This window comes from Balaenoptera borealis (assembly GCF_965194805.1).
Source record: "Balaenoptera borealis genome assembly, chromosome: 15".
In the NCBI taxonomy this organism is placed as follows: Eukaryota; Metazoa; Chordata; class Mammalia; order Artiodactyla; family Balaenopteridae; genus Balaenoptera; species Balaenoptera borealis.
In genome coordinates, this window is record NC_138871.1 from 67165948 (window position 1) to 67179809 (window position 13862).

At 51.0% G+C, this 13862-nt stretch overlaps 1 protein-coding gene across 3 annotated transcripts in view; it reads left to right on the plus strand.

The window, feature by feature from the left end:
* Window positions 1-13862, plus strand: part of GALNT14 (polypeptide N-acetylgalactosaminyltransferase 14) — a 217240-nt gene that overhangs the window by 154147 nt on the left and 49231 nt on the right. For all 3 annotated transcript variants that reach the window (XM_082356774.1, XM_082356775.1, XM_082356776.1), the window contains exon 3: window positions 12162-12260. In XM_082356774.1, the coding sequence (XP_082212900.1) occupies window positions 12162-12260 (99 nt within the window). The remainder of the gene's footprint in view (window positions 1-12161; window positions 12261-13862) is intronic.

The following is a 13862-nucleotide window of genomic DNA, read 5'->3' on the forward strand; positions in this document are numbered from 1 at the left end:
TCTCAAATGCTCAATAGCCACAGGTAGCTCGTGGCTACCGTATTGGACAGCACAGGTCTGGGAGAAAAGCATCTGAGTCATAGTCTGGCAGTCCTGTCAGCTAGGATTCAGTCTCTCCCCTCCCACGTAAGGAAGCCTTGTTCATCTCTGGGACTTCAGTGAACAAGGGGAACATCCCAGCTTTTTAAACATAGCTGAGTATTTTCAATGCAACAGAGAATGCGTCAGACCTGTCCACAGGCACCAGGTGACTGTCCCAGAAGTCTCCCAGGACAGCCTTAGTCCAAGGCTCCCCATTCTCCCCACATGGTACCATTCTCAGTTTTGGTGACTTGTTTGGACTCCTCTGTGTGACTGACCTAGGCACGCCACTCAGCTTACAGCTCTGCAGCTTCCATGAGCTGGTGCCACCTGTCACTTGGCAAGGGACGTTTTCTCCTCTGGCTTTGCCCCCATGGAAGCCTCACCTGCTTCCTCCCCCATTCACTCATCCACTCATTATTCAGATGTTTATTGTACGTCTACTATGTTTAGTCGCCGTGCCAGGGACTGAGGTTTTAACTATGAAAAAGTCCTAGCCTTCATTGCAGCTAAGAGTCAGCAGGAGAGATGGAGAGTTCCCAGTGCTTGGTAATAAACCACAGTGATGGGGTGAGTGCAGGGTCCTAGCGGAGCACAATAGAAAAGACTTGGAGATCAAGAAATGCTTCCAAGGGGAAGTACCTTCCAAGCCAGGATTAGAAGAGGAAAAAATAACCAGGCCTTGGAAGAGAGGAGAGTGCCTTTCAGACACGTGGGAGGGAGGGCAGCGCCTGCTGAGGTCCAGAGGGAGAAAGAGCCGGTGAGGCAGAACGTGGCTGGAAGTGGGAGGATATGAAGGGAGGAGTCACAGGTGATGCCGGGTCACCGAGGATGGTAAGCAATGATTGGGGGTTTCAACTTTATTTTGTGAGCAGTTGGGCAGTGTTGAAACATGTTGAAAATTTGCAGTTTGGAATGATCATTCTAGCTGCAGCATGCAGGAGAGATTGGAAGGGGATAAAGCCAGCTAGGAAGTGGCTGCAGTAATCCAGCAAAGATATGATGGGAATAGAGACAAACAGCCAGATGGAGAGATAAGTAAGAAGGATTGATAGGACTAGGTTTAGTGAGACTGGTGTCAGGGACGGAGAGGCAGGATTCGAGAATATCTCTTGGGTTTGGGCACATGTTAGATGGTGAGCTGGGGAACATGGAAGGGTCGGCAGGCTTGGGCGAGGTATGAGAGGCAGAGGGTGGCTGAAGAGGTCATCTCGTGGGGACATCCAAGAGAAGACGCTCATCAGATTAAGGTTAGGGTTGGGATTGTTAGCAAACAGATAGGAAATTGAAGGCTTGGAAACGAGTAAAATAATCTAGAGGGAAGGAAGATTGAGAAGAGAATGGCTTAGGAGAGAATTTTGGAGGGGAACACCAGAATTTCAGAGGAGGGAAAGAAAAGGAAAACCAAGAAACAGCCTAAGAAGAGGAGAACCATGCTAGGGTGATTCTACCAAAGCCAAGGGCAAAGATCCAAACATTTAATGAAATGTATGACCCTCACTATTAACTGCTACAGAGATGACAAGCAAGGAAAAGACTGAAAATTTTCCATTAGATTTAGCAACATAGAGAAGTAATAGGGACCTTGGTGGGAATATTTTGAGGGGGTAAAAGGGCACTGGAAAGCAGAGGTGGCCAGTACCCTATGTGGACTGGGGCTTCTCTAAACCATCTGACAGGGCCCCCCAAGCCTGAGTGCTTTAAGGAAGTAGCAAGTTCAACAACCAAGAACTAAGAGGTCTTAGATTGGCCACTGCCAAGCAGGGTCAACGTGGCAGGTCAATTTGCTCACTGTTCTGGGTCTCAGTTTGCACATCTTTAAAAAAGGAGGGATGGGCTTCCCTGGTGGTGCAGTGGTTGAGAATCTGCCTGTTAATGCGGGGGACACAGGTTCGAGCCCTGGTCTGGGAAGATCCCACATGCCGCGGAGCAACTGGGCCCGTGAGCCACAACTGCTGAGCCTGCGCGTCTGGAGCCTGTGCTCCACAACAAGAGAGGCCGCGGTAATGAGAGGCCCGCGCACCGCAATGAAGAGTGGCCCCCGCTTGCCGCAACTAGAGAAAGCCCTCGCACGAAACAAAGACCCAACACAGCTAAAAATAAATAAATAAATAAAGTAGCTATTAATTAACAACAACAAAAAAAAAAATACAGGGAGCTGGAAGCAATGCTTTTAAAACCTGTGTGTTACAAAATTCTGTTTTTGGTAGGATGTTAAGTGGTAGGCTTGATACAATATATATATCCTGTGAATATGTGAGTTCCCATGATATGTGAAGGATTTTAGGGCAGGGTTTGAGGTCAAAGCTTGGTAAACAGGATGCTAGCGCAAGTCTCAGAACCTTTAACATGTTAGTGTGCATGGGTGGATCACCAAAAAGTTAATCTAGTAGTCTTCCAGTATTTCTCATGTGCCAAACTTATTTGACTCTTGTAGACTTTATTCAGAGCATGCATAGGCTTCTCCTGGAGATGCGGTCCAGCAGCTCACAATGTAGGGACTGACTAACCAGAGGAGCTCTGTGGTCCATTCCAGTCCAGTATTGCAGCAGCCCAGGAGTTTGTATGGAGCCAGAGAGGGAAAGGTCTTCCAGCTACTCTGGGCTGCGAAATAGCGGCAGAGACTGAGCCTTTGGGGGCCTCCAGACAACATGGCCCCTTACATCCTAGTGTCCCCCCTCTGCAGTTAGCTTCGCAGCGTGTCAGCAAAGAACCCTTGGGGCATTGGTACATCTCCAGGAAAATGAGCTTGCGGAGCCTGCAATTAATAATGATGGTGGAAGTGCCCTAGAATTGTCAAGATGTAGGTTTTCTTAGAAATGTGATGCTACTGGAAGTAGGTAGCTAAGAAATCCAGAGGGTTCTCCGAGGAGCAAGAGGTGAATTGCAGACCCTGAGCTGGCCTGACAGATAGATTCAACGAAGAACATGGTGATGGTTGGTACAGGGAATGCATTTGTTGGCCTAAATAGGCCCAGCCTGAGACCAAGGGCTCTGCCAAATGGCCTCGTGTTCATGGAATGGAGGGATGTCTGTGATACCATCTAGGTCAGCCTTTCTTTACTGGACTTCTGCAAGTGAATCAAGCCTTAAAACCCTATGACATCCATTATATGAGATGAATTAACTTCTCCTCTGTGCGTGTGGAAGGGTACTAGTTATGCACCATCCACGGGAGAAGTGAGAAGAGAGTCTCTCAACAATTTTCTATGTGTTTGATTCCTATTAAGAAGCCCTAAGGGAGCTGAATCTGTAAAGACTGGAACAAACCCCAAAGGTAACCCTGAAGAATTTCCCTCTGTATGTTGTGGCCATAGGAATCCTATACCTAGCAACATCTTGATGCCAACAGAGCATGAATGAAGGGTCCAGTGGGAGCTCTGGAGCTCTGTGCTGGGAGAATCCTGATGCCTTTGCATAACTCTTCCACCAGGTACCCGAGAGAATTTACCTTTGACCCCAGGGCAGTGAGAAATCCTGGTGGACTTGGGTTTTCAGGAGCTAAGGGTACCAGTATTCATTGTCTGTTGCTGCATAACAAATTACCATGAAACTTAGTGGCTTAAAATAATGTTTATCATCTCACAGTTTCTGTGGGTCAGGAATTCAGGCATGGCCAAGGTGGGTCCTTTCCTTCAGGGTCTCTCACAGGCAGTGTTCAAGGTGTCAGCTGGGGTTGCAGGCATCTCAGGGCACGTCTCGGGGGGGACTCTCTTCCAAGTTCACTGACATGGTTGTTGGCAGGATTCAGTCCCTCACAGGCTATGGACCAGAGGCCACTCTCAGTGCTTTGCCATGTGGGGCTCCCCATCATGGCAGCTTGCTTCAGCAAAACATACAAGCGAAAAAGATGGAAGTCACTGTCTTTTGCGACCTAATCACAAAAGTGACATCCCATCACTTTAGCTGTAGTCTGTTCCTTAGAAGCAAGACACCAGGTTTAGTCCACACTCAAGGCTAAGAGATTACACAAGGAGGTGGGTGCTGGGGGCCTTCATCTGCCCACCAAGAGCTCAACCAAGTTCCTAAGCAGTTCAGTCCCCTGCCCTGGCCCACTTATCCCGTTCCCAGGATACTAGAATTTAATAACGTGCTCAGCAGGGACTTCCCTGGCGGTCCAGTGGTTAAGACTTCACCTTCCAGCGCAGGCGGTGCGGGTTCGATCCCTGGTCGGGGAGCTAAGATCCCACATGCCTTGCGGCCAAAAAACCAAAACATAAAACAAAAGCAGTAGTGTAACAAATTCAATAAAGACTTTTAAAAAATGGTCCACATCAAAAAAAAATCTTTAAAAAAAAAATAACATGCTCAGCAATTCAAAACGTAGCAGTGTCATGGAATAGCAGATCTCACTGTTATCTTAAGTGTCTTTTACGAGACGCAGGATTTCCATAACACTAAGTGAGGGTGACTTGAGGCAAGAAGTAGGAGCGGTATATGTTTATGTGGATGAACAAATTAATCTGCATGTGAAATCCCAGTGAAGTTGACACGAAATAAAAATTTCATGCCTTACAGTGTATAGTGTTGCCCATGAAATGAGATTAAAAGGAATTTCTGGTTTTACAGCTGTCATACTTTTTATACTGCTCGTGTTTTTCTCTTCTAAAGAGTCAAGTTTGAACCTAGAGGTCAATTACAGATTTGGCATTTTATAGTTTTCGGTCATCTTCCTTTTCCTCATAGCTGACAGCAGGCTTCCTTGCATAGAACTGAGCTGGGAAATGTAGTAGGTGTTCTTGGTCCCTGTCCTGAGGGAGCTGACATTCTGGAAAGGTCACTGGGCCAAGAGCTTTTCCCCTCTCGTCCTTTCTTCCTCACACACATCAGCTTTGGGGGGGTGTTGCTGGCGGGAAAATGGGGAGGAGACATGGTCTCCCTGGGACCACTTCTGGGCTATAGTGGAGGACACAGGGGCCCAGAGATGGAAGCGGGGAGCAAGGAAAGGCTGTGCCCCACCCACCTGCAGGGAATCCAGGTTGTCACTCCCCTGGGGACAGTGCTCTCCCGGGAAACTAGCCCTTCCCCCGCTTTACAGCTTATGCCTATTTCCCTCGGCCTTTGCAGCTGCAGAGTTCAGGCAAATGGCACATGTGGAGAAGATAACCCGTTCGTTTTCTATGTCTGGTCTGGCCTCTGGAGCAGGCTCTGGACCTGCGGGAATCGGAGGGACAAACTGCAGCTTTCTGCTTAAAAACAGGTTCACGCGCCTCCCAGGGCCTCGTTGAAATCACCCTGTGCCCACTTTCAGGCTCCATCTGGACGTAAGTGGGAGCCCCTGTTAGGATGTTCCTGTGGCGGCTCAGCCAGCAGTGTCCCAGTCTTGCTGTCACTACCCAGGAACGGCAGGCAGCCTGTCCCTCCCTGCTGGGTTCTAGAGCTTGGTAGAAGCTGTTCCTTGGGGGTGGTGATCGAGTGTGAGGCCAGGCGTCCGCACGGTGTGCAGGGCCCAGAGTACACCTGGGGGACAGACGGCAGCTATGGATACCCTGATGCCTGGAACGGTGCTGGCACGGAGAGGTGGTGGCTTGGTGACAAGGATGTACGACAGGCCGGGGCTCACTAGCTGCAGTGAGTTACTTAACCCCCCTGCGCCTCGGTCTCCTCCTGAGTGAATCCATTAAACAGTGCCCCCTCCCACCGGGCTATCTGTGAACCTTAAATATGCGAGGTGCTCAGGACAGCGCCCGGCAGCAGGGGTCACTAAGTAGTCGTTTAAAAACCTTCCCTGATTGTAAAGCAATTATACTCCAATAAAGATGCTAAAAAAAAAAAAACCTTCCCTGAGGTGGATAATTTCATCAAGGAAGTCACTGCCCAGCTCCCGAGTGGCAAAGGGTTGGCCCAGTGTGTCCCACCCCAGGCCTGTTTGATTTCCACTGTGTCATGCTGCATATTTGCGTGACCTTTCCCCTTTCTCTAACTGCCCTCAGCCTTCCCGCTGGGATGCCAGAGCCCCCACTCCGAGAGTTTGCCTCCTAGACACAGAGCCATTGTCAGTTCTGGACATTATAGTGATAATAATTATTATGCTCTACTCTCTGCTTCAAAGTTATCGGGTCTGCCTCTCCATCACTCTCTCCTGTTTTTACCCTCGAGAATAAAATCCCAAATGTTTCTAATTTATGACCACATCTTTCCTCCCTGCTGCCCAGTGCTAAAATGGAGATGATGATCATCATCATAACACTCTGTTTACGGGCTGCTGCCAGTTTAATGAGCTTGTGCAATAAAATAAAAGGCATGTGCACAGCATTAACAGTTCTGTGATAACTGACAGCCGTCCTCACTTGGGGTGTTTCTAACATCCCCGCTTGGCACCTGTTCAGGTGCAGGGATGAGGCGGGGTAGGCAGCCGAGCAGTGATTGGCTGGTGGAGAGATGGAAGAGGAAGCTCTGACCCCGTGCCAGGGGTTAGCATCTCAGAACACCTCTCTGGAAGCATCCTCGGCCAATAAATGACACTGAACACTCAAGAAATGGATGGTTAGGAAGCACTGTGAGACCCACCTGAACTTGGAGAAATTAAGTCAGTTGAATCTTTCTTTAAAAAATGAAAAGTCGGGGCTTCCCTGGTGGCGCAGTGGTTGAGAATCTGCCTGCCAATGCAGGGGACACGGGTTCGAGCCCTGGTCTGGGAAGATCCCACATGCCGCGGAGCAACTAGGCCCGTGAGCCACAACTACTGAGCCTGCGCGTCTGGAGCCTGTGCTCCGCAACACGAGAGGCCGCGACAGTGAGAGGCCCGCGCACCGCGATGAAGAGTGGGCCCCGCTTGCCACAACTAGAGAAAGCCCTCGCACAGAAACGAAGACCCAACACAGCCATAAATAAATAAATAAATATTTTTTAAAAAAAAATAAATAAATAAAGCAAATAATTAAAAAAAAAAAAAAAAAGAAAAGTCAAAAAAGAAACTACAGGTGGAGAATCAGCTCAGAGGAGCGTGCATTATTCAGGAGCTGCTGTGGCAATCAGGACAGCAGCCCGGGGCTGGCATCTGTCTCTGCGCACAGCGGTGGTCACGCCCTTCCTCCTGGTTCCACCCTCACACCCATCCTTCCTGCTCGCTAGCTCTTCTCTCCAGTAAAAGCCCTGAATCTTTAATAAATTATAAACATGTTTCTCGTCCATCTGCCGGCGCCAGATCTCAGTGTTGGCAGTTTTTGCATTCCCCTGGTGCCCCTAATAGATCTTGCTGTTTGATGAATCTTTCAGATCCTCTCACACGAAGCCCACGCATATTCTGACTCCTCACAGTGGCCTGTTTTAAGGATTTTTCCTGGCCCCTTGGCCTTGTTGCTGCCAGTGTCCAGGGCTCGTCTCCAAGCGGGACTGCAGCCCCCCCTGGGCCTTGAAGGGCAGGTGGCTCATGCGCAGGGCTTGGGCAGCTGCGCCCCGTCCAGAACCAGCCCCTCGGGCTCCTGTGCCTTAACCAGGTTGAGTTCACAGTGGACGCTAGGGACAACGACCACATTAGAAGTCACGGAACCTGGACGCAGCTCATCTCGGCCACTCACCAGGGGTGTGAGCTTGAGTGAGATCCTGAGCCTCGGTTGTTCTCATCTGTGGAGTAGAGGTTCTCAGAGGCTGTTGTGAGGGTCCGAGGAGACGGAGGATGAGTCCAGGCACCATGAGCTGAGAGCAGGGGCAGGAGGAAGGCAGTGCTGAGTGCCGGGAGCCGGGATCTGGGATGCCTGTGCCTCAGAGCTGTGATGCACCGCCTCCTGCCGGCCCGCCCTCCCTTGGGGCTGTGCACACAGGGGCGCTTATGGGATTTCTGCCCAGCCTCGAGGAAGAGCCCCTGCCCGTTATCCTGCAGGAGCAGGAGGCTGGCGGGGGCTGAGGCCCAGGAGCAAAGCAGCCCAGGCGCCAATGGACGCCTGTTGGGCCAAGTTCTGCCCGCTTTAGGAGGTTGGACTAGGTCATCTCCAAGCCCCTTCCTTCCTTGGCTGGACTCTGAGTTCGTAGTTCTAGTCCAAAAGCATTGAACGTTGCCTGGAGGCAATATTATTATTACAATAATAATTCTCACCACCATTTACTCAGCAGCTATGAAACACCACGTGTTTTGCCTGTATTCTCTGCATTCTTCACAAACAAGCCTGAAAGGGAGGTAGTTGTCCTCATTTTACAGGTGACAACACTGAGGCTCAGAGAAGGTAAAGGACGTGCCCAAGGGCACACAGCCAGTTTTCAGCAGATCCAAGATTCCCGTCGACGTCACAGCCCAGGTTTCTTTCTCTAACACTGATGCTCTCTTTGCTCTCTTTGCCGCCTCTTGCCTCCCGGTGCCCCTCACCCGCTGTCAGACAGGGCAGAACCACTCACTAAGGCTGCCCTTCCAGCCTGTGCAAGATCTGGCTCCGCCCAGCGGGAGGAGGAGTCTGCAGATTTAAGCGTGATGTTAAAAATAATGATAGTCACTATTTGTCAAGCATCTATTATTACCTAACATGTTAATAATTTAGGGGGAAAAATCTACAAGTTAAAAGTTGTTGTCTCCACTTTCCAGATGAAGATACTGAGTCTTAGAAAAGTAAATTTGGATGTCCAGCCACACAGTTGAGCCTCAGCTGCAGAATGGCCTTCACGGCCTTTCGTTCAAATCAACCACGCTTATTGCATGTCAGCTACGATCAAAGCTTCTGATTACTGATGCTCTGGGAAACTTTAGCAGGAGAGCCTTGGGCCCAAGCTCTGTTTTACAGATGAGCAGACAGCAGCCTGCAGAGGTGGGTGGTTTACCCACCGTCTCGCAGCTGGTCAGTGGTATCCAGACCCCTGGGCCAGTATTCTCCCAACTGCCTCACTGGGCATCCGGCCTGCGGGTCCAGAACCATGCTGTGATGGGAATGCTGTACCCTGTTTGTGTCCATCCATCCCTATCTCACCCTGTGAGATCCAGCTCCTCCTCCTCCATGAAGCCTTCTTCACCCCCACCACCCCCACCCCCGCCCCCGGCCAGAGGTCCGCTTCCCTCTGCTCTCCCAGTGCCACGTGCATGCCGCTGCGTCACTGTGTGGCCATACATCTGCCTCCCAGCTGGATGCCTCCAAGGCAGGAAGAGGAGCCCCGTCCCCAAAAGCTCTCTAAGCGGGTAACTCCCAGTACCTCCTGCACCAACTTGCCCCCGAATAACTTACCTCATAAAAGCTGGGATTTAGGATCCCATCGCCGCTCAGGGTGTGGAATGGGACGCCGTCTCCAGCGCAGTGCCCACGCCTGACGCTCAGCACAGCCCTGGCAGCATGGCCTTCTCAGTCATCCTGCTCGTCTGTCTTCTCTCCCCGTCTCTGATGGAGACAGGGAGGTTCTGCTAAGCTCTCTGCTTTATCACCTTCCGATAAAGAGACATGATTATCATTCCGCTCCCTGACATCCCCCTCATTCCTTTCGGCGCTGACCGTGCTCACTGCCGCCTACCCCTCTGCCTGGGTCCCTCCCAGCCCCTCCTTGCCCCCCATGGACCCTGCAGCACACCAATCGAGGGACCCCTCTCCCACCAAGTCCACCTCTGCCAGCCCCCGCCCTCCTCCCTCCCCACTGCTCCCAGCTTAGACTCAGGTCTGAATCCAAAGGTAGGCAAGTCCAAGGCCTCTTCTCACTAGGGGCCATTTCAAGGCATTTTCCTCCTCTTTTATAATGGTTATTTAATGCACAACAAATCACCCCCAAACTTTAGTGGCTTAGAACAACAGGAATCATTGATTGTCCTTATGGTCTCTGTGAGGTAGGAATTCAGAGCATCTTGGCTGGGTGGTTCAGGCTTGGAGCTGCTAGAGCTGCCGTCATCTGAAGGCTTGACTAGAGCTGGTGGACCCACTTCCAGGGGGGCTCATTCCTGTGTCTGGCAAGTTGGTGCCGGCTGTGGGCAGGAGACCTCAGTTCCAACACACGTCAGCCTCACTCCACAGGGCTGCTTGAGTGTCCTCACGGCATGGCAGCTGGCTTCCCTCCAAGTGGCCAAGGCAGAGTCTTCGGTGCTTTTATGATTTAGCCTTAGAAGTCACACACTGTCCCTTCCATCATATTCTTTTAGTCCTATAAGCTAGCCCTGATTCAGTGAGGGACAGAACTATACTAGGACCAGTAGTTGAGAATCACTGGAAGCCATCTGGGAGGCTGGCAACCTCTCCTTTTAAAAGCATAAAAGGCTAAGTCATCAGCTGACCTAGGAATGCATTTCCTGAATTTCTTTCTCTCTTTCTCCATGAATGGGCATCTGATATACTTATCTCTTGTTCTAGGGACATGAAGATAGACAGGGGTCCTTCCCTAGAGGAACTCATAGTCAAGTGGGGGAGATAGTCCATCTTGAGAAGTGCCACGAGAGAGATATGTACAAAATTATGGGAGCACAAAGGACAGGTCATTACCTATCTGGGGGAGTATGGAACACCTTTGCTGACAAGAGATATTTGCTCTGGGTCTTGAAGGATGAGTAGGAGTTCATCAGGTGGAGAAAAGAGAAAGGACACTGCTCCATGCAGAGGTAATAGTGAGAGCAGTGACAGAAAGTCATGGCAGCATATGAAGTTGCAATTGTGGAAGGTCTTGAAGGCTGTGATAGGGAGTTTGGACTTTCTATATCAGGAGCCACTGAAGGCTTCAAGCCAGAGGAAGACCTGGGCAGAGCTTTGTGGTAGACTGGACATGACTGGCAGGGGCAGAGGATGGAGGCAAGATGACTGGTCAGGAGACTGCTGCAGGAATCCCCCAGGGAAGTAAAGACTCTCTGAGCCGGGCCCATGGGGACTAGAAAGGAGAGGTGGGTTCAGGGGGTGGGGATTTATTAGTAGGTGGTGCTGACGTGATGTGGTAAGAAGTTGTCTCTGTGGGGGGAGCACAGGCAGACCTGAAGGTCATGACCAGCCTTTCCATTGTCTCTTCCCCTGGGGCCTTCCTTTCCCGATTCTTGGCTCCTCGTGGCTGACCCATCCCAGTCTGTGCTCAGGTCCTGAGCACAACAGCCCTGCCTTGTCTGTGTAAGTCCTCTTATTCAGGGTTTGCTCTTGTAGGAAAAAGTGTTCAGAATTACTAGGGAGGCCAAAGGGACGTCATGCCCATTGGCCTAGGATTGAGGTTCTTAAGTGTTTCAGGCCACAGACTTCTTTGAGAATCTACTGAAAGCTATGAACCATCTTCCCAGGGAAGAGAATAAAAACACACTTGCATATACAAGTTTGCAAACAACGTCAGAGGGCTCACAGTCTCCTTGAAGTCCATCCTTGGGTCTCTGGACCCCAAGTTAAAAGCCCCAAGCAAGCCCCAAGCCTAGGAAGAAATTAGAAAATGAGGAGAGGAAATGTTTGACTCACCAAACATCTGTTATTTATTTCCTCGTTTAATACCCCTGGAATAGCGAGAAACAGGAGCCAGCATTTACCCAGGATCGCCCCTGGTGGCCCCAGCCTCACTTGGTGGGTTTATTTCCATTATTATAGTAATTTTCGGGCTGCAGGCTACAATTTTCACTTGCAGTGAGGTATTAAATTGATATTACCCCAGATGTAATTGTCATACAAAATGATCCTGGACATGGGGAAGTGAATGCTTTTTCAAGATGGGGTTTTCCTCCGAATGCTGGGTTTTAGGGCTCTGCCTCTTTAAATATGCCAGATTTCGGTGTGTGTGGCCGGCAGTCAGGGGTCAGCATGGTGTGGCGGGCTGGAGCTGCTGGCCCAGAACACAGTGAGGCCTTGGCAGGCTGGGATGGACACAGACTGGGCAGCAGAGCCCAAGGCTCGGGGGTGGGCTTATGTGGCTACCAGGAACTATGTGCTGTAACCCAGGCACGCGGGAAATCCCGCATTTATGTTCTGTACATCAGCTTAATTCGACTCCAAGCCCAAGTTCCCCCGAGGTGGTGGGAGATTCAGCTCTAATCATTCTCGGAGCTTCCTGGGCTCCCCCGTAGGGCCAGGTGAGGCCCTGGGGTCTTACACAGTGCTGTGCAGCTGGAGGGGGCCCCACCAGACACCAGGCATCTGTCCACACCAGTGATGCCCTCGGTTCCAGCCCTTGAGATCTGCTTTGTCTCTAAAGGTCTTCTTGTCCCGCTGCCTTGCCTTCCCCAGATGCACCCTGCTGGGGTACTGCACGGACCTCCCTCCCACCAGCATCATCATCACCTTCCACAACGAGGCCCGCTCCACCCTGCTCAGAACCGTCCGCAGGTAAGAGCCTTCCCATCTGTCAGCCTTCCAGGCTGGCACGTGGCGAGGGCGTGTCTGCCCGCGCGGGGAGGGGGACCAGTTCAAGTGTTTCTAAGTACCTGCCAGGCACTGTTCGGCACACTCCACACGCATCCACTAGTAGTCACTCCTCACGCTCCTATGAGGGCGGCTATTATCCCATTATATAGGAGGAAAGATAGAGGCCTGAGGCATCGGGTTACTTATAGAAGGTCACTGGAAGTCATAGAGGACTTGGTCCCAGAGCACTTGCCCTTAACCACTGCGTAGACTGCCTCTAGAACGTGAGTTCTCATTTTCACAGCTGATGAGGAAGCCGGGGCCCCAAGAGGCTGAGTACATCCTCCACCCCCAGCATCAGTCTGGGATTAGAGCTCGGGTCTGCCAAGAGCATCCGAGAGAGACTCCTTGCCTTCCAGGCTGATCTCTTCTCCTCCTTGGAGGAGTCTTCCGAGGCCATGCACCTCCATCCCCCTCAACATGCACGCACGTGCACACACACACACACACACACACACACACACACACACACACACCATCAGGGCCTTCTTCTGGGCTGCTTCTCTGCACATCTCTACTCTAGCACTTAATGCATTTTTCCCAGATGTAATCCTCAATGAACTCCTGACGGGTAAGGGCTGTATCTTATTCATGTCTTACCTAACCTCCCTGTGGCATAATAATTAGTCCTACGGCCTAGAGCTGCTTTGGTTAATTCAGGTAAAGGACTGAGACTGTGCTGGCACAGAGCAGCCATCCCTGTATCTGCACAGCTAGTGAGCTCTCAAAAGAAAAGAGGCTCTGGGGTACCTGAAAGGGCACCACACTTGGAGTCTGAAGACCTGGGTCAAGTCCCCACCCTACCACTTCCTTGCCTTGTGACCTTGGACCGGTCATTAGCCATATCTGTAAAGATGGTGATAGAAAGGTTTTTCATGTTTCAAGTTCTATCACATTTCCCACAAGAAGACATTACCCTGGGGACATTTGGGGGCCATTATAATGTGGGCACCCCAGGTCCCCCATGCTTTCCTTACACTATGTTTATGTTCTCGGGGGCACTTCAGCTGCTGCCCTCAGACTCGTCCCTTTCAGCTCTAAGACATATTTCTACTTCTCTTCCTGTTGCTCCTGCGTCTCTTTATAATAGTAATAACGGTACTTTATGATAATAATACTAACATGTTAAATGTATGCTGAGCTTAATGGTCCACAGAACACATTTTATCTGTCACTTCAGTTGGAGCCCCATCGGACCTTGTGAAGTCCAGGTGCACGTAGTGAATGGAGGCCAAGTCCACAGAGCTGGGAAGCACAGGAGCCAGGATTCGGGTTTCTGACTTCCTGAGTGGAAGTGGAGAGCAGTAGGGGTGCAGCCCCAGTGCCTCTGTCTGCCAGCCTGACGGAGGGCTTCCCCCGAGGCCCTGGTGCCCTGCACTCTGAAGGGGACTTGGGGACCATCAACACCATGCCCTTCAGAAGGCCCATGAAGTGCCAGACTGTACCCCAAATTCTGCTGGGCGCTTTGCTGAGAGAGCTCAGGACCTCTTTCCTGCCTCTCAGGAACTTCAGTGTGAGCCAGGC